The 21,740-nt window shown below is 42.4% G+C and overlaps 1 protein-coding gene across 1 annotated transcript in view; it reads right to left on the bottom strand.

Moving 5' to 3' along the window:
- Positions 1 to 21,740, bottom strand: part of ABHD2 (abhydrolase domain containing 2, acylglycerol lipase) — a 61,824-nt gene that overhangs the window by 19,581 nt on the left and 20,503 nt on the right. The window contains exons 4-5 of the mRNA XM_048865662.2: positions 8,774 to 8,949; positions 6,222 to 6,389 (exon numbers count right to left, since the gene is read on the bottom strand). Of these exons, the coding sequence (XP_048721619.1) occupies positions 6,222 to 6,389; positions 8,774 to 8,949 (344 nt within the window). The remainder of the gene's footprint in view (positions 1 to 6,221; positions 6,390 to 8,773; positions 8,950 to 21,740) is intronic.

Consider the following 21,740-nt stretch of genomic DNA (forward strand, 5'->3'; position numbering starts at 1 on the left):
TACATTTAAACACAATACTGTACTGTATTTGCCTTTATTTTTTTTTGGTCTCTGCCGCTGCCTGATTGCGTACTGCCAGTTCCCAATGAGGCGTCTGGTTGACAGGTCAGTTCGTAATTCTGGTGTTCATAACTCTGAGGTTCTACTGTATTCTAGTTCAAACCAGCAACTGACCAAAACAGAAAAAACAACCTCAGGGTCTCTGCCAATCTGACCCTGGAGGCAAATTCCTTCCCAACTCAAATATGGTGACCAGTTAGACCCTGAGCACATAGGCAAGACCCACCAGATACACACCTGGGAAAGAATTCTCTGTAGTAACTCAGGCGTCCTCCCGCTCTAGTGTCCCATCTCTGGCCATGGAGATATTTGCTAATAGTATTTATGGATGGGCCATAAGTCTTGTCCTATCCTACAGATCCAGGAATATTACTTCCCCGTTTGCTAGTTGAACAGAAGAGCTTCCAGTTTTCAGGAACAGTATCCTTTAATGATTTGTGAAGAATGGCTGCTTTAGCAGTGCCACCAGAGCATACATTCCCCTTTGGATTCAGACAGGAGAGTGCCTGCAGGGAGTAGCATTTGTGCTCAAGTTCACATATGTTGCTCTCCGGGAAGAATGACCTGTCTGCTGCAGTCTGGAGTGACTGTGACATCATCCTCAGCAGCTGGAGGAATCTTCAATACCAGATTAAAGAGTCTTTCAAATGCCACATTTTGATCACTAACCATCTGCCCATCCCCCACAGTCATGTCCAAATTCAAACTTCATTTAATTATTTCCAAATGGGGAGGGAGAGGCTGACTTCAACAAAGCTCAGACAACATGTGTTCTAGTCCCGATATATATATTCTACATTTGAGACACAGTCCTTTATTTAAGGTGAAGGCTGATCTCGTGATTAGCACACAGGATTGGGAGTCAGGAGACCTGCGTTTTTGTTTTGGGCTCTGCTACTCACCTGCCGTGACCACAAGTGACGACCAATATAGGCTGGATAGCACACGTGTCTAAAACTCATTAATAATGTGTTATCTGCACCATATATACTAGTATACATTAAGCACAGTAATACAGCAGTTATATAGCCTAAACTGGCCTATACCTTTACTATAATCCTGTTCACTTATGCTACATATCCCATAACACCGTGCATAAGCCAAAGCTTACTTTGGCTAAAGTAGATAGAAAAGCTGTCAGGATTAGGACATAGGAGTATTTTACCATAGTAACAGGTCGGGAGTTATTCTCATAGGTCAGTATTGGAATATCCCAAAGGAAGAAGACAGAATGGAGGTTGTTCGTAACTGAAAAGTTTGTAACTCTGAACAAAACCTTATGGTTGTTCTTTCAAAAGTTTACAACTGAACAGAGACTTAATACAGCTGTGAAACTTTACTATGAAGAGGAAAAATGCTGCTTTCCTTTTATTTTTTTTAGTAGTTTATACTTAAACACAGAACTGTACTGTATTTGCTTTTTATTTATTTATTTTTTTGTCTCTGATGTTGCCAGATTGTGTACTTCGATTTCCAAATGAGGTGTGTGGTTGACTGGTCAGTTCATAACTCTGAGGTTCTACTGTGTATGATTGTTCTACCCTGGTACAAACCTAGAAGATATCTTCATGGACCAGCACCTGACATTCTAGTATCCAAAACAAAGATACAGAAAGGAACAAAACAACAAGTTAAGGAACTGGGACAAACTGATGGGCTGAATTTTAATAACTTGTGAGGAAATATGTAACTTGTAAAATCATCCTATAAATACTACCAGCTGAAATGTATAACTTTGGGAGCATACCTTCTGCATAAGGCGAATGTGGCCTGAGACAGATTTCCAGAGACCATTTTCCTGTACTATATTATTATTGGCTTATAGCAATGAACTTGCCTGACATTTGTTATTTGGTTTCTTACGTATATTTCATAACAAACCAAAGTGTTGTCAAACAATTGACTATACTATTTATCAACATTAAGCGAGTCACTTCATCTCTACCTCAGCTGCCCTATTTGTGAAATACAGCCTTTCCTTTCGCCAGCATTTTGAAAGGTGTGGCTGAAGAGTGCTAAGTATTGTTATGGGTGCCCTGTACATGGGGTGATCTCATGACAAGTACCTATGGAATGCAGAATCTGTTACAGCCTGCCTTCCTGATGCCGTTACAACAGTCACTTTTGGGTACCTGCAGTGTTGTAGCTGTGTTGGTCCCAGGGTATTAAAGAGACAAGGTAGGTGAGGTAATATCTTTCACTGGATCAACTGCTGTTGGTGAGAGAGAGAGAGAGACAAGCTTTCGAGCTTACATGGAGCTCTTCTTCAGGTCACTTCTGGGTATATTCAGATAGAAGTGAGCTGGGAGACATACAATGTGTTGTGCTGCCCGCGTTTGGTAGAGCGAACAGATACCTAGATCTGTAGCTAGAATGGTAGTGGGAAGCCAGCACTTGGGCACTTTGCTTTGAGACTGGAATCCTTGGATAGAACCTAGAATGGGGTGTTTAGGTAAACTTGTGTTGCTCTATGGATATTCCCATCACGCCCTACTGGGATATAGCCAGTGACCGAGACCAAGTTGATGGAGACCAAACAGCAGAAGAACTCCTCTCCCCATTTTCTGTCTCGTCCTCCTTCACACTTTCCTCTATTTTCCCCCTGTGACAGATACTCTTTAGACTCGTCCTACATGCCCCATTTTGAATAGATTCACTCTGAGGCAGAGCCACAGCCTGTTAGACCTTTTAATTCTTTGCAGTTTCAGGGAAGGGACATAGCTGCATGGATCTCTCTGGCTAACAAGCTCAGCACTCAGCCTAGTATTTATCACGAGCTCCCAATCCCTGCTCTCGTGGTAGCACAACTGAGCTAGAGGACAGAGAAGCTCGAACAGGAAGAAATAGCAGTCCAGGGCCTACAGTAAAGTGCAGGGGTGAGCTGGCTCCTCTCCCGAATCACTGCCTAAGTGAGGCAACAGGCATTCTGCTAGCTAAAGGGTGGGCATGCAAAGGCCCAGGATCCTTATTACGAATCAGACAGAAGCGGGTAAGAACCAACAGGTCTGCCTCACTTCAAGTGCATTAGAAAGAGAATGTTGTGGGCTGCTCAGGATTTAAGGGAGTTTCACCTGCCTTCAGGGGGGTTTCGAGCAGCACCTGCATGTGCCCTTCTGAAACACCATTTGTTAGGGCTGTTTTTTAATCAAACAGCCAGTAACACTTCACAAATCTCAGCAGCTCCCCCTTGTACCTCTCAAAACTAGTGGAACATCTTCCTAGTTCTCCAGAGAAAGAAGGCCACTGCCAAAACCAGAATATATCAGGACACTGCATCCGTGGGCCAGGCAGTTAAAAACTGAAACCCAAACAACAAGAGGAACTGAAATCCAACACTGACTCAAGCCTCAAAATAAATGCCACACATCTGACCCAATGTAAATTCAGTAGCTGCTGTGCTTAACTGAAGAACTCCTCACTGCTCTGGGGGCCACAGTGCTACGGTTCTAACCCAAGGCCTGCCCTGCAACGCAAGTCCAAATAATTTTTATTGAAAATCCATTTATGCCAACTCTAAGGTCTCGTCTAATAATGCACTCTCCAGGGATGTGATTTCTAAAGCACACTAACATGGTGCACCATTCACTACACCACATAGACCCTGCTGGTGCACTTTTACATAGTGCTATTTGAAACTTTCAGTCCACACCAGCAGGGTCTACATGAACAAATTAATCCACAACACATTAGTGTGCTTTGTAAATCACATTTCCATAGAGTGCTTCACCCCACCTTGTAGATAAGCCCTAATACTGCTCCACTCCAATCAGCATGGTCATTTCTGACACATTATCAGGTTAGTGTTTTGACTAGCTAAGTGTACTGTAGTGCTCAGAATTTGCTAGGATTTTTAAAGAACCTGCTATTTTCAACTTGGCAAGCTTTGGGGCTGTGTCTGGTTTTAGCAGATTTAGAATACTTTGCAGTGTTAACATTCTTAATGAGCAGTTTCTCCTCAGGATGACAAATGCAGGGCTGCACTGGTTTCCTCTAGAAGAAGCTGGCAGTCAAAATAATTTCTGACCATTTGACTTGCAGGCTGCGAGCAACAGCTTCAGAAACTTGAAACTGAAGTAGCAACAGGTCAGGCCTGGTCTATGGGATGAATAATTCAACAGATCCCTGATTTAAGGTTATCCTTTTCCCAAAGGATATTTTAGCTGTCACTGAATTCCTACAAGGATGCTGGCCTGTTTGGCTTGTAGTCAGAGGAAAGTCTGCATTCCTGAGTTTATTAGACTTGCCTGACTCACTGTTTTGCAGGGCACTCTTTAAATGAAGTTATTTTTCTGAACCATCATGAGGAAATACTGGGCATTTCTTGCCCTTTGCACGACTATAAGAAGTAAAGAGCCACGTTTCTAGTGCTGCACTAGAGAATATCCCCTTGGGTCCGAGCTCAAACCCAGTGGGGTCAAGGCAAAGAGTGCCATTATCTTCAGTAAACTTTGGATAACTCCTGGACTGGACTCCCTTTAAGGCTTCTCAGATTTGACACTAGCTGAAGATAGAACTGCATGTTTAAAGAATATGGCCTTGATTTGTAAGCCCCGCTAGGCGGAGTTGTAATGAGCCCATGTATATACACAATATACCAGCTATTTAAATGTTATGTGTTTACTATTTTCATTTCACTACATGTTCCTGCTATTAGCCACCATTCTGACCAATCCAGGCTCAGGAGGTATTCTTAGGCCTGAAATTAGAATTGGCCTGATCACAGCCAAGATTTTCAAGAGTGATTAGTAGCTGGGAGGAGGAAGAAGACAGGACTTGCTACCTCAAAGGGGCTTTATTTGCAGAGAGCAGGTGCTCAACACTTATTGAAAGAAAGACTTAGGCCCTTGGAAGGACTCAAGTTGGGCTGCCAAAATTCAAGACACTCAAAGCCACTAGTCAGTTTTGAAAATCTTGGCCCACATGCAGATTCCTGGTGGGGTGTTTAGACACTGCAATACTCTAGGAAAACCTCAACCTCAATCCATACAGCACTGGTTTGACTGGTTCCCCAGGTGAAAGGTGAGGGAACTGAATTCTCTTAACAGCAGCTCCCAAGTACCTGTTACTCCCCAAAGTTAGTCTAGTTTTTCTATAGCATTTTCCATACTTTATGGCCTTGAAGATCTCTAAAGTTTAATACTGGTAATGCGGTATTACTAGCGCAGCAGGTAAGCAGCAGCCAGGAAGCTCAAGAATATTGCAGTTTATTTCTAATTTAAATAAAACAAAAACCACTCACGGACTAGAAGTCTGCATGCTAAATACCAACCTAAAATGAAATCTGATACAGGGGTTTTAGACAAACTAATAACCCTCCACTCTAGCACTATGTATGGAGCATTTCCATTCACTCCCACCATGCCAAATGTTCGCAATAAAAAGGGTACAAAAGAAAACTGAGGCAAGACAAGGAGCCCATGCCATACGAGCTAGGCCGAGACAATGAATGTTACTGAATTGCCTGCACGGCATTCCTGGGTAACCAATCTTAGGAGATGCTTCCATTCTTGAGAGATCATGTTACAGATGAGCAACTAAGAATTAAAATAGCTGTATCTGTCTAAGCATGGGTTTGAACTACAATCAGCGATTGTAGCCCAGGATAGCTGGCACTTCAGCACTGGAGAGATGCTGATAAGCCCCATGTTACCTTAGTGTGAGAAAGCGGAAACGTTTCCCCACACCCAAAATGCAGGCCCATGAAATTCAAGCCAGCATGGTACTGTCACTTATTCAGCAAGACACAAAATTACCTGAGCTTTCCTTGGCATTCATTTTTCATCCAGGGGCCAGTACCCTATTTCTTCCATCTTTCTTCCCAGGATGGGGATATATCAGGCTACCCAAAGGCATCTGACCTTCCTAGGCAGCTCACCATGTTACATGACATTTTCCAAGACCTCTCAAGGAGAATGCCTTCCTAGGATAACCTGCTGTACCTTGAACATGAGATCCTGCACTCTTCTTCTCCCTTCAGTCACCTGCCTTTTAATATCTTTCCAGACCAGTTTAAGCAATTATGGCAGCCACAACTGCTCCTCAGTGTGTACTCTCTCTCCCCCTCAACTAAGAGAAGCCAAGACTAGTTTGCCTAACTTTGGGGACCCTCAGAAACCAATTAACTTCTAGAAAATGAGTTAGAAAAGCTGAGGAGTACTTACCATATGTGAACATGCGTGGAGAAGTGAGCTCAATATTTGGCAGAGCTCCCAGATGATTCAAGACAGCACATCTATAACCATTTTTCTGGGCGTAATCAACAAAGGTACGGATGTACTGCTTCTCACTGTGATTAGCGATTCCAGGGCAGATGACCATTGTGACATCCTCTGCACATTTAATAAATGGGAGAAAGAAGACAAAGCTCAGGTACAGGTTGAAGTGACATTTACTCAAGCAGTTTTGAGGAGCATTCTATTTCAAGTCAATGGGAACGCTTTGACATAAGGACAGCTAGAACATGACTTTGCTACCAAGCAAAGAAAACTGAAGTTCACCTAGTATGAGGTGGGGTAGCAAAACTGTAAGTGCAAACAAAATACAAACATGCAACTGTTGTTGAAAAGGGAGCTGCACAGAATTTTTTAAGAGACTTCATGAAAGTTTGCATCAGCAGTTCTACAGACAGCTCCTAGAGAAGCAGTTCTCAAACTGTGTGTCGGGACCCCAAAGTGGGTCGCGACCCCACTTTAATAGGGTCGCCAGTGCTGCCTTAGACTTGTTGGGGCCCTGGGCTGAAACCAAAGCTCAAGCCCTATTGCCCAGGGCTGAAGCCAAAGCCCAAGGGTTTCTGCCCTGGACAGCAGGGCTCAGGTTACAGGAAGTACTATTTCCTGCATATGTCAACATGGTGAGACATCCTTTGATTAGAGAAGTCTAGACTAGGCTGGCTTCTACAGCAGAAGAATTTATTCTACGATAACAACTGAACAAAACCACCTCATCAACCCCAAGATTAAGTGACAAAAGCAATGTCAAACTGCTGGACTAAAGATCTCTGCTTACTTTGAGGGAACCTACACTTACTAACTAGCTAAAAACCCTACCGTCAAAAAATTCCCCAAAGTGAACTTGGCCAGCCTGACATAGAACTCATGACCAACTATTGTCACCATTCGGCTTCTTTGTTCCATAGCTGGTCTGCTGAAAGATAATTAGGTTAAGGGCTTGATATGCTCTGACATGGACAAGCACATTGTTACATCTCCAGAAAGTCAGCTACTGCATTTTTGTGCTTTGTGTGTGAGCAAACAGTAATTGAGGTCCCAAGACACTGTCATGCAGCGCTAGTTAACAAGAATGCTTTAGTTCTACATCATGCTCTCTGACAGCCTCTAGTTATTGCAAAGCTTTGTCTCCCATTAATTTCTCTCCAGCTCTACAAATGACCTGGACCAGAATGACAGTGATGGTCACTGTGCAGCATCCCACCACAAAGTGAGGATCCTGTTTGTTTCCGAAGAGAATCCCTTTGAATTGATTAGACAGAATAAACATCCTTTTCTGTGGGCGCAAATAGAGCCACAGGCTGCAAGTGAAGCCAGCTATTAAGAAGTAGAGTTCACATTGTTTCAATGAAATCCAAGTTCAACAGAATCATGCTGGTACCAGTGAGCTGAAAGGTCGAGTTCCTCCTGACAGCACAATGTTTAGTCAAATGAAGATGCTCATGATTTCTGATTCACTAGGGCAGTGGTTGCCTAACCTACAAATATAGTTACCCACTGATCTCTGGAACCACCTTCTTTTGTACCCTATACTTGTTTAAGTTCTCCTCTTTTGGAGATTCAATCTTGGGTCCAGGATGACTTTGGAAAACAGTTTTAAATTAAACTGCTGTATGATCAGATCCTCTCCTTTTAGAGTGCTGTAAATACAGAGATTCCCCTTTGCTCACTCTAGAGATAGCTGGGATCTGTACTGACTTTTTATCTGAACAACGTTATCTGGCTTGTGCAGTCACTAATGATGGTTCTTCAGGCTTGGCCTCTAAATAAGTGTTTCCACTTCACTGGGACTCAACAGTTCCCATAGCAGCAGCTAAAATGTTTTGGCTTGATCTGTGCACTTTAACTGTTTGGGATCTTTAGAAAAGGTTGACCCACAGCCAGGAAAGCCAACCCCCTTGACCCTTTGGGCAACTCCGAGCATATGTCATAGTATGGAGTTATTGCTAACTTATCCCATTTTATTTTCTGAAACTTCTTGTTATAGATACATATATATTAAAAAAGAAAGAGAGAGAGAGAGAGCGCGCACGCACACCCAAATTTAATTCCCTCCTATCCACACTAGGATGTAAGGCTCTACAGTGCAAGCTGTCAGTTTTAGAGTCATTAAATCTTGGGAATATAGAACACATCCTTTACTGCTCTAAGTGCAAGTCTGACAGTAATTTATGCATGGCCACCTCCCAGATTTAAACCACAGGCCATGAAGCATTGTTTTCACAAATATCTGTAACTGACATTTTACAGCCCCTGCTCTGAAGTTCAGTATATAGGTACAGAGCAGTGCGGATTTTGTAAGCAATAGCCAATTTGGGGGGCTATGAGTTCTCATCTCCCCCACCCATTGAGTCAAAGTTAGCCCCTAATCTTTCCAGGTTTTTCCAGGACAGCAATGTAATTTTTCCAAGTGTACTTCAACAAATATTTAGACAAGTCACTAATCAGACTAAAACCCTGCATTCCAAAGTGGTTGTTTGACTAACCTCTAATGCAGTGGTCAGCCAGGGGCTCAAAGAGGTCAAAGGTTGCTGTTGCTCCATCTGACATTGTGAGGTACTTGCGAAGTCCGTAAGGATGTGGTGATCTCACTCTCCCCATCTTCCCATAGAGAGCAGTCTGGATATGTCCACTCTTCCCCCAGATCATGGGTGGAATGTACCTGTGAGGAGAGAAGGTAAATTCAGTTTTGTAGTCTTGAGCTTTTAAGAGTCAATTTACAATCCTCTGACACACCAGAGACATTACCTCCATTACTTCCGCGGTTAGTAAAGCAAGGTTTGAATATATTTGCTACAATGATTGGCAGTGCTGTAATGAGCAGCTTTGTCAGCTCAGAGACAAAAGAAAAGGAAACGTTCTCTATACTGAAGTCTAGTTAGCATGGACAGCAGAAAGATCAGGATCCAGAAGCTCCAGCACATGAAGGTTTTAGTGAGAGAAGTAGTGTACAAATGCTCTTTCAGAAACCAATCAGACCCTTGTGGTCTACTGGTGCCATAAAAATGGGGAAGGCCACCTCTTTCAGTGTAGATCAGGTTTTAAGTGGTACAAGTTGCTTAAACAGACTTTAAATAATCAACAGGCATGAAGCCAGTTAGAAATTTGGACCCATACAGACACTCACTGAGCATGAGCGCAAGGCCACATAGCAAGTCAGTGCCAAGCCAGTTTTAGGACTCTGGGGTATGGCTCTCAGTCCCATGCCAGGTCCATTAGTATACCACATGCCTTCCTGGCAGGAAGTGGTGGCTCAGTGCTTGTACAGAACTCTGAAGAGCACAGTGCTAGATTAGTGGCAGGAATGTTACTGGGCCACTCTGCCTCTCCTGTCACTAGATAGGCCTGAAAGGTGTGGGCGGGAACACACACACCCCAAAAAAGAAACGCCCAAAAACCCAGCACAACCCAACTTCATTGCAGGGAGCTAAATAAAACATTTCCTGCCAAAAGAGGGAAGCACATCTGTACTAAGCTTACCAGGAGCGTGCTAGGGCTGGATGCCAGGGCAGATGGCCTTTTATCTCTGATTTACTGTTCCTCGTGAACCCAAGAGGAAAATGTGGAGGTTTGGGGGAGGGGCAGGAAGGGGATGGTTTTATCCCTTTTGCTCACACATTAAAACAGCTGGCAAGAATTCAGAGTTAATGAGAGGCATAAAGCTGCACGGGCATGAAAGGTCAGACACCCCACTACTATGCAAGGGGGACAGAGGCTCAGCGCATGTCTCAAAGGGATACAAACACAAATCATCTCTTAACATGAAATGCATGAATATGATTCATTAACTAGAAGGGGAAAAAATAGTCCCAGGGGACACAGGTCAGCACACATCCCAGTTAGGAGCCACATTCCTAAAGCAAGTTTAAAGAACAGCTGACAGTCTCCTGGGAATCCAGCTCTGTGATGTTTTCAGGAACTTTTGACATTTGCTTCCTCTTTTATTGCTCCAGACCATATGAAGCAAAGTTCCTGTTTTCTTGAGCAGAGGGTGGAGGCTTTGCCAAAAGCAACAGAAGAGCTTGGATTCCTCCATTCAACTTTGCTACGTATGCAGTAGGTAATAACTCATTAAAATGAGAATTAAAGCCTTTTATACCAATGCGCTCCTTCACAGCTGTGCCCCATCCTTTCCCCTCCCCTTTCACACCACAGTCCCTTCTGCACTTCAACACTGAGTGCCCCCCCAAAAAACTAAGTTTTTTGTAATTGATAAAATATAAACTGGATACATAAGGAAGACGGAGATGTTCCTATAACCCTGACTGCCTTGCATGTAGCATCTTTAGATTACCAGATCTAGTCTTCCTATGTCTGTACAGCCCATAGCTCACTAGGGGCACTACTGCAATAAAGTTATTACTACAAGAACATTTTGTGGACTTACTGAACATATAGATTAGACTCTCCCCTAACATGATTCTTTGGTGCCAAGACTTACATTATTGCAGACACAGGGATTTTACATACACGTAAAAAAAACTTAATACAACCGTAACTAGAGAATTATTACTAATGATTCAATATTAAAAACAAACAAAAGAATTAGTTACATTCAGTTAAGATTGCCAAGTGCAATGCAACAGACATACTATCAAAAATATAATTCTTACAACTCCAAACATAGAAGGGGGTTGAACTCACAAGCTAAGACTAGACAATTCCAACACTGATCTTCACATTCAGTTTCACGCAGACTATTAAAGGAAGTCAGCTTTATCAACTATTTAGTTACTACCTTACTAACAAAGAGACCGCACTGAAAGTACAAGTGGTTTCCTTGAGCAGTCTGGCTGTATTTTTATTCTGTTCTGACATATGATTAACTACCAAAAATCATATCAGGTTCTGTTCTGAAGTATGATTTTTGGCAGATAACCAGATCAGGCTGGCATTCTGAAGACCCTTGTGAACAGCTTGAAAGCATGCATGTGGGAGCGCAGCTTCTAAGCCAATGCTGCTGCCACCTGCAGGGCTTTCCCACAAAGGCAAGAGGAGCTGCTCTGGAGAAGTCATACAGAATAGGAGAATCAGCCAGAAAGGAGAGAGAGGGGGAGAGTGAGTGAGTGGCTGGCCACGGGAGAGAAGGGGAAAAGCTGGAAAAGAAGCTTCTCCTCCATCATGTGGGGAGGAGTGAAAACTAGTAAGGAATAGCCCTGGTTCTCTCTGCCCCCAACACCCTCCTCCCACCACCAAAAACCAGTCAAACAGATACCTTTGCTTACACAGACTGGAGCACTTGGACTCTCCTCTATTCACTCTAATACTACGTGAGTGGAACTAATTGCTCATGTGTATATGAGCAGCAAGCATCAGGACATGCACAACTAACTCTATCCCTACAAGTATTGATTAGAAATATAACAACTATCTTTAAATAGAAACATATGATTAGTGTTCACACATCTTCCTATTAATAGTACTGGATTGCAGAGTAGTCTACAAGTGAGTCAGTTTAAAGGTCTCAAGCTTGAGGAACTCTCTAAAGGGCTCTGAAAAGCCTGATCTCAAATTATTTTTAGTTGAGACTAGGGTCATATTCAAATGTAAGACTAGTAGATTTACTCTAAAAGCTACTGCTCTAATTTTGGGAAGAAAATATATTACTTAGACATACAGATTTAATCCCTGCTTTAAATGCAGATCTCAGCAGAACCTTAGTTCATATGGGCTCTGGTCCCTCCATGGTACAGTGCCAGAAACATACAGAACATTTTAGTTTCTCACAAAATATATCCCTCCCATTTGTTGGGAGGGGGAGCAGCTCACATTTGTGCGACTGATAATACAGCTTAGCTCCCAGTAGCTGCAGTATGTAACCACTGCGATCGCACCCATTTCACATTGTCCACGGGCAGGAGTATGAAGAGGGGAAAAGAGTATTCCAAGAAAGGGCTGATCAGGTGGAGTTCATATCTCTCTCCACTGGAGAGCAGACCATCAGAGCTGATTTTATTCATTAAAAAATGAGATTACAGCTACTATGAAAGTTTCTACAGGCCACAGTAATTCTGAAGCCCTATAAATTGTGGGAATATCTCTTCCATTTTACGATGTTGTAGAGAGTCCCCAAACCAACACAATAAAAAGCCTCATCTTCCTTGAGAAATGCCACCTCCTTTACAAATGTGGCAAGAAAGCTCCGCTTGAGCAGTACCTTAAAAGTACCCAAGGAAGAGAGCGACTGCTCCAACTCTCTCAACCATTAACTCTTTGAGACCAGCCTCCTGAGATGATCTGAAGGCACACAACAGTCCTCCTACTCCTTATTGATCTAAACATTTTTCCAAACTATGTGTAAAAGCAGCACCGGACATTAAATACAGCTATTTTAGTACTGCACATATACTTCTACCCCCAAATGCTTTCGAGAGCTACACAGGCAATAGCAAAAAGAAAAGGAGTACTTGTGGCACATTGTAAGGAGAGTGATCACTTTAGATAAGCTATTACCAACAGGAGAGTGGGGTGGGAGGAGGTATTTTTTCATGCTTTGTGTGTATATAAAAAGATCTTCTACACTTTCCACACTATGCAGCCGATGAAGTGAGCTGCAGCTCACGAAAGCTCATGCTCAAATAAATTGGTTAGTCTCTAAGGTGCCACAAGTCCTCCTTTTCTTTTTGCGAATCCAGACTAACACGGCTGCTACTCTGAAACAGGAAATAGCAGAGACTTTGAAGGCAGACGACAGACTGAGGGGGACCTGGAGTCTGTTTCTAAATATACATTCAGAAGTCCAGACGTTAACCGCTTTTTAATCATGCAGGAGGACATAACAATCAATACATGGCCACTTTTCTTCGTGCTGCTTTCACATCAGGGTGTGGTAATTTATGCTGCTGACTTTGTGCCAAGAGACAGAGGGCCAATACTGGAACTCTGTTCGTGACTGATGTCAGAGTCAAACATGCAAACTCTAACCTAAAGCAGGTTTCAGAGTAGCAGCCGTGTTAGTCTGGATTCGCAAAAAGAAAAGGAGGACTTGTGGCACCTTAGAGACGAACCCATTTATTTGAGCGTGAGCTTTCGTGAGCTACAGCTCACTTCATCGGATGCATACTGTGGAAAGTGTAGAAGATCGATCTCACGAAAGCTTATGCTCAAATAAATTGGTTCGTCTCTAAGGTGCCACAAGTCCTCCTTTTCTTTTTTTAACCTAAAGCAGGAAACATCGAAGTCTCCTCCAGGGCAGTCCTAGATATAAACAAGGACCTTGCACAGCTGCTCAGTGACAATGGGATGTCACAGTCTCTCTCTCAAGAGCTCAGATCCAGTTTGACATGTTTTGCGGTTCTCCTGTGCTTACTGCCCTCACTTCATCCCCTCAGCACAGTGTTGGAAGATACATTTGAAGAACCCCAAAACAAAAAAGGAAGGCATTATACTGAGACACATTGTTCCTGCAAGTGTTAATTCCAAGAAGGCATAAAAATAGATTCCAACTGAAAAAAACGGTAGTTCTACCAAAAGCAAAACAAAGGACAGAAGCCTCAACTGCTTTGTTTACAAAAGAACTGTTACCTTGTACCATGCAAATGATCCCTTAGGGTATTTTTGAGATTCTATCATCCAATTAGGAAGCTTTTAAGAGAAGCTATAAGACTACTAATTGCATATATTTTTTATCAGTCAGACATCTCTATACTAGGAGAGGTGCACTGGCTCTGGGTGACTGCCAGCAGCAGTGTACAGTATGCCAGCTACCCCAAGATTCTTCAGCAACTATGCACGTAAGAGCAGATTGAGACTTAAGTCTAGGACCATAGGTGGGGACAGAATCTGGGTAATGGGAACATGCTGGCCAAGAAAGATGGAACTAAACAAAAATGTGTTTGAGTTTTATTGTACAGTCCCATTTTATAATGCCAGATTACTTGCTAAAACAAGAATGTGAAACTGCATTACTGAGATGGTAGTACACAAGCTGTATGCAATTCCATGGGCAGGGTATAGGCAGAGAGATGGATGAAAATCCTAAAAGTTATATTATGCAAGGCACAACCCATCGCTGGAGATATGGCTGATGAGACATGAGGACCAGTTCTTCCGGCACTGAAAAAGCTGACTATTTTCTCAAAATCATGATATTCTGCTTTTGTAAAAAGATCTCAAATTCTGGTATCTATATTCCACATTAGGAGGTACTTTATTTGGTATTTTTACTCATTTTCTGAGGTTGCAGTACTTATTTTGAGTTAGATATTTAAGCACTGAAGAACAGGGGCCTGGATGAAAGAGTCCAAAACCTTGGACTGGCACCAATTAGCAGCTATAGCCCAAGCCACTGGGATTTCACAGGATAAGGCCCCATACTATTATCAAAAGGGACAGGGACGTTTGGGAGAGAAGTTGTTACACTTCTATTCCAAGCAGGGGCAGAAAGTTGCTGCTGCCAGGAAAAGGAACTGGGTTCTCAATGGAACTACTTCCCACATCTTCATCAGCATTTTGTTCCCTTACAAATCTTGGCTTTCCACACTCCCACACACAATAATACTGTTGGAAACCAGGCTCATTAGTCTAGCAGAGGCATGTGTTCAAAGACCTACATACTCCCATTTTCTCACAGCCCCACCCCAATGTTTACTTGGTTGTAACCGCTGATTGTAGAGGCCCAAGATTTTCTGGGACAACATTTTATCCAAATAAGTTTTAATAGAAAGAGCAAAAATATAGCCATATGCTTGCTGGGCCTAACACTACTTACATTAAAGATTATTTTCAAGAGTTTAGGTACCAAGGACATAGCCTTAGAGTTGAGAAGTAAGTGGTTTGTTTAACTTTAATATGGTTCATATGTTACCTGTGAGAACTGGCATGTGCTTGTGGAACTAAACAAAGATATTGAGTTCCTGAAGAGACTAATGCACATCCTACTTCATGAGCATCTGACCCCTGGCTTTTTCTATGGCACTAAGAACAGTTCCCTAATAGAGCGATTCCAAGTCATCCTGCATTCTTGTCTGCAAGAGGAAATCCTTCTGCTTTATTCCTACCTGCCTCCCCATCAAAACTTGGGACGAATAAAGTCAGCATTAAGCAGCAAGCCACTCTACAATGGGATTACGTGTGTATGGGGGTTGGGGGGGAGAGAAATCAAACAGCTAAGGCCTCTGGAGCAGTTTGTTGTTGTTTGGAAGAAAAAAATGTTCCCTTGGCAACTATAGTTGCAGCGTCCAGTTGCTGACAATCTGTTCAGTGCTGCCTTCTTAATTAGAAATCTAAGACAGCAGCAAGCTCCATTTTCACTTCTCACCTTATTTACACGCAGCCCAGTTTACAATTACTATCACATATCCAGTCATTCGGATGTAACAGCTTTGGTGACCCTGTTGTGCCACAGCACATATCCTGCCTGGAGGGGGTGCGCCAGGACACCACTCTAGGTGCCCATCAGTGTCTGTAGAGCTTAAGATTTCAAATTTTATTTTAGGTTCACAGTCCATTCCTTCTCCCCACCTATGCTTTGCTTCCAGCCTCTGATCCTGTCACCCTAGATCATTGCTGTCAATTTGGAACTATTCCTCTGAGGATTGATACTGCTGCCTTCAGATTAGAAATTATTATGTAAACATGGATCGTAAAAGGGGTGACTCCAGAATGGCACTTTGTTTCACAGCTCCACAGCTCCAGTTGAGTTTTACACTTCAACCTGCACAGCCACAAACCCTGAGGTAGTTTACACCGGTACACACTGAATGTGCATGTTTAGCAATCTTATGCTTCAACAGAAAGGATTAAGTAAAAGGATGCAGCACAGGGATCCCAGAGATTGTGCATGTATGTTCATAGGCTGCCTACGTGCGCCCTACATCTCCATTTGAAATTCATGCCCACTTCATTCAGAACAACATTTGAGGTTCTGCAAAATCCTATTCTTGCACCACAGAGTCCAGGAAGCAGAACTTGCTCTCTGCACAGTGATTTATTCTTTCTATTTCACTCAAGCTCTCAGAGGCGAGCAAGCAGAGAGCCTTTTTAGGCATGTTACCTTAATGTAGCATGCAAAATGCTCAGCTTTTCAGAAGACCCATTAAGTGGCTGAGCAGAGTTGAATTTAGAAATATAACGCTGCGTTGCTTAGGGCAAGGACATCTTAGCATTAGTCATGTGTTTACACTTCTGTTGTTAGAAGTTATAAGCAGTCACTAGCCTTGAATGACCAGGCTACCCAGAATAGTACTTTGATGCCAAGATTAGCATCAAAGGTTCCTTCTGCTGGAAATGCAGAGAGCTAGCCTAGGAACACATGAGGACCTATATGCAGTTTAAATAACTTGCTTTGGACTCCTTTAAAGTCCAACAGCCACTATATCAAGGTAACATTACGAGAATAGGTAAAAACGCAATCGTACCCAGCCTTCATTTTAATCATCTCCTACCAAAGCCTCAGCACTTTACTCAATGGATTTTCCCACTTACTCAGATAGCCTTGTCAAAAGAGACTGGGGGGGGGGGGGGTGGCAGGAAGGTCTTAAGATTCTGTAAATATCCAAGCCCCAGCAGGACCAAGGAGATTCTGATCAAAATGAGCAGCTCGGTAGAAGTTTATTTTAAAAAATGCATGGAATTTAATCGACTTAAACCAGATTTAATGTCTCAGCTGTAACTAGACTAAATAAATTAAAGCAGCTAAAAAAACAGTTTCACACACCAGAAGCCAACAAGGAGAGAGATTTACAAACACAAAAAAGTCAATCTTCTGAGATAGCAAATTGGCAAGCTTGTAATCAAATATAAATAAAAATGCCTATGGGGGGAAAAAAGACACTTCTAGAGGTATTTCACAACACCTGGGTTCCTTGACTAAGGGTAGCTGCAAACTTATGCTAGTCCATCACAATCCTCTTCCCATTATTCACCTCTAACCTGCTGTAACTAAAACTGCTCTTGCAGCTTGGTCACTCCAAAGAGGTCAGAGCAGTTGCCAGCCATCTGCAACAAATTCAATAAAGCTAGTAAATGATGGGCAAGTTCTGTGCTCAAAAACAAGCTAACACCCTGGCACAAGCAGGAGTGAAAGATCTTCTCAGATACTAGGAGTCCAGGCTGCTGAGCAACTGTTTACTGGTTTTCAAAACATCCTGAGGGACATTAGTGCTGAATTTGTAGTTACTGGTGCATTTTTACTCCACTGTCAGGGGACTATGTGCACAAAGTCCCCCTCACAAAAATCAAAGCCACAGAAGCTGGTGGCCAAGAAAAGAGGAAATGCCTAAGGAGGCTAGTACCATCTTGGAGAAAGTGAAGAGACCCTAAAGGTTTAGCTTCTTTCATATCAAGAGGAAGACGAATTCTATAATCTGGGTATAGAAACAAAGATCTAACATTAGGTAACATCTCTCAAAATCCAGAAGTTGGATGCTTCAGTGGAAAAGGAGAAAAATCCTCTTACATTGAAACAAGGGCAAAAAAACCTGGATTTAATTTCAAAAGATTATAAATTTACCCATAAAAACAGGGACAGCGATACTTCGTATTCTTCATCCCCAGATCTCAAAGTGCTTTACAAAAAAAGGCATGTAAAAGAGCTACGAACTACTGTAAGTTATGTTGCCTCATGTCACAGGCTGGAATAACTGGAAAATCAATCCAGAGCCTCCACCCAGTATGCAGTAAAGTTACAACATGGTGCAAGAGACAAACTATTTTTTTGTCCTAGTCAGAGAAATTGTGGGGTAAATTATTTATATACATTATAGATTAACCTAACTAGTGAGTGGAATGCAGCTAAAGACAGGAATGCATTGAGGGAAAGCAACTTGTTTTTCCTCTTTCTTGGTGTGATCAACTAGGAGTCAAATCTTTAAATGAACCCTAGCAAAGCTGGAGCATCTTTATGCAGGGGTGTTGGTTGGGTTTTTTTTTTTTAAATCTTCTAAGCTACCAGCTATGAAGATAAGAAATATCTTTACATTGATAAATAGGGTAGGAATTTCTTCCTTTTGGAAATCCCTTCTAACTCTTTAGTAGTATATTATTACAATAACCACAAATTCTTACCTACTGAAGTTTTCAAGTTAAGCCAATTATGGATTTACACTATAGACCAAAGAGACAGGGTCTTAATTTGAATGGCAAGCTCTGTGGAGTTGGAGCTGTTTTACCGACTTGGTACAGAGCAGAGTACAACACATTCTGACTGAGGCCTTGAGTGCTACTGCAACACAAACATGCCAACCGCAGCCACCAAATACGGTCTGCTCTGTGGAACAAATATTTACAAATGGTAACATATCAGAGCTATAAGAATCCAGTCAAAAGTTCACTTGGCTCTCCATTTTTTAGATAGGCCTTCATTAAAACAGCTGAAGGCTTATTGTGAAGAATTATGCTGTCTGCTTCTCTTAATGGGTTTTAAAAAAAAAAAAATCCTTGGGAACCAGTCACGACAGTACTGTGGTGAAAGTTATGTAGGACTGCCAAGGACAGTCCTGTGGGTACACATCTTTATTTATAGAATTGGTGTGACCTTCAGCTTTTACTGTTAGTAACACAGGACAAATGATAAAGAAGTGTCCATGCTATGCACTGTGGTTTATCACCACTGCTGCAGGAGGATACGTTGACAGTGACAGCTAGCCAAGAATTATGTTCCTAAAGTGCCAGCATCCCCACCCTCTGCAAGAGACAGAAATAGCCTATCCGATTTCAGCTTTATTCTGTACAACACTGTAAGAAATAGTAAGTCATCACAGGAAATATTTGCAAACTCAACCCAGCTGGACAGAAACACCTTTAATAGTACAGCATGAGTATCCAGGGAAAAGACAGCCAGAGTTTTGTTTAATATGGAGGATCAGATAGTTGTTGAAGGACAGTATTCTGTACAGCAAACAGCTACAACAGAAAGCTGCTCCCACAAAACCTCAACATGCAACCAAAACAGAAGGGCACGTGCCCAGGCAGATGCTTTTAAAGCCCATTAGAACTGAGCAGCACATGAAGGAAATAGGTCCTGCATGGTGTGATGCAGAGAAACATGGGCTAGAGATCAGACCTACATAGTTTTGTTAGATTCCTTGCCTTCCCTCTAGAGCAGGCAAAATGGGTACACTTGCAGAGAGGCTTGTTAGACACGACCCATTAGAATTCATTCAGGAGTCCATACTAGTGGGCTCATCATGGTAAGTCCTACCTGGTAGGAGACCCAGTTTTAATACTGTAGCTCCCTCCAACACAGTTAACATGATATGTGGTCTTCCAGTGGGAACAAGAACTAAGATTTCCCAAACAGTACTACAAAGTCCAAGGAGATGACAAAGGCGCCTTTTAGCTTCTCCATAATGCAGCCCCAGTATAAACCAAAGGAAAAGAAATACCCTGAAAGCAGCTTCTCATTCTCCAGCCTAAACAAGCTTCTGCAGGGTAGGGTAGCACGTCTCTCCGCTGTATCAAGGAGTGTTGGCAATCTTGTGTACTGATCAAGAATACTGTAGCATTTCAATAGGCTGTTTACAGTTTTATTTCTCCTTTTGTAAGGAAGGATAGAGACACTAGAACTAAAGAAGTCTATGCTGGCACCCACACAGTTTCTGAATCCTCCGAGCCAATACTCAAACTTTCACTTATGACTACTGGAGTAAGACCGGAGCAGCCAAATTTGAATCCAAGTCCAAAAGGTACTAAGTGTCGAACTAATGAGTTCAGGGTGGTTTACCACAGGCCCTTGTTCTGGCTCATCTGAAATGACCTCCTGTTATGATCAAGTCTGCTACAGATTACTAATACCCTGACCAATGACAGACATCCAAGGCAGCACATTATAACTTCTTCCAGTAGATGCCCTATAAATATCCTTTATGAAACTTTACACCACCCACAGACACTAATATAGTTCAATAACTGAACACTACAAATCAAAGCTGACAAGAAAGCAAGTCTGGGATTGATGGTTACATACTATAATAACTGAGTTATATGCCCTGTCACTGATAGATACATGGTTTTAAACTGATAACTAGCCTGAACTGGATGAGTGCATGCACATCCTGTTATATAAACACCATTAGGATTTGTGAGCCTATTTTCAGCACCATACGCTTTGTGTTTGTATAATGGAAACCCAACCCCATATCTCAGTGACTGAGGCAGTAAACAGTCCCTCTGGGAGAGCAAGAGGAAAATATTTGTTAGAAACGGACATGATTTGGTATTAATAGAACCAATACCAACAAATCAGTTTCCAGATTAAGTTTTGGTGGCTTCTTTCTGGTGATACAAACTAACACGGCGACCACTCTGAAACCCGTGGACCGAAGATTAGTGTTTTCAGAGTATGCTACTTTTCGGGTGTTCTGCAATCTACTTTTCTAAAGCAGCTCAAACAAAGCACACAAAACTATTTTATTTTTATTTGGAAGTGTCAGTGTTCAGATTCTAATGCATTTAAAAGTGGACATTCAGCAACAGAAAGGCTTATATCTATAGAGATACTTTGTACTTTGTGTGTTGTACATTTCATCTGAGGAGCATAGTGCTTTACAAACACTAACCCTTACATTACTTGGAGGTGTTACTATATGCATTTACAGATGGGTAAGGAAGCAACAGAGTTAAGTGCTCTGCTCCAGGTTACAGCAAGTCTGCTACAGGGTCAAGACTAGAACCCAGCAGTCCTGTCTGCCAACTCCCATGCTGTAGCTAAGAGGCTACACTTCCCATTCTTTCAGGGTGGGGCTGGAGAGAGAAGTGGTCCACGTTTAGGATTTTGGGGCTTTCTCCCACGAAGACTGATCTTGGAAACTTTATAGTCATTACCACTTTGAGAATTCTTTCCCAGGTGTCTGGCTGGTGGGTCTTGCCCAAATGCTCAGGGTCTAACTGACTGCCATATTTGGGATCAGGAAGGAATTTTCCCTTGGGTCAAATTGACAGAGACCCAGGGCAGAGAAGAGTTTGCCTTCCTCTATAGCATGGCACACAGGTCACTTGCAGATTTAAACTTGTGTAAATGGTGGATTCTCTGTAACTTGAAGTCTTTAAATCATGATTTGAGGACTTCAGTAACTCAGCCAGAAGTTAGGTGTCTATTACAGGAGTGTGTATGTGAGGTTCTGTAACCACCAATGTGCAAGAGGTCAGACTAGATGATCATGATGGTTCCTTCTGACCTTAAAGTCTATAAGCTTGCTTCCTATTCACTACCTAGGTAGAGGAGAAGCTTAAAGATTATTCAATCTCCCTGGAATGATTCAAAAAGTCCTGTCTTAAACCAAAAGGCTTCAGAGCCCTTAAATATTTAGCAACAGATTTCCTGCATCAGCTCAGCTGGCCTGTTGCATATCTGGAGTCTTAGCTATCGGATACAACAGCCAAAATGAAAGCTATTTGGGGAGCGTCATACTTATATTAGCCTTCCTGTGAAAAAAGCCACTGCAGACAGTAAAAATCTAGTCTGTGGAAGCTGTCTACAGAGACAGGAAGCACTTGCATTGCATTTCCTCAGCT

Source organism: Caretta caretta, chromosome 10, assembly GCF_965140235.1.
Source record: "Caretta caretta isolate rCarCar2 chromosome 10, rCarCar1.hap1, whole genome shotgun sequence".
NCBI classification, from domain to species: domain Eukaryota; kingdom Metazoa; phylum Chordata; order Testudines; family Cheloniidae; genus Caretta; species Caretta caretta.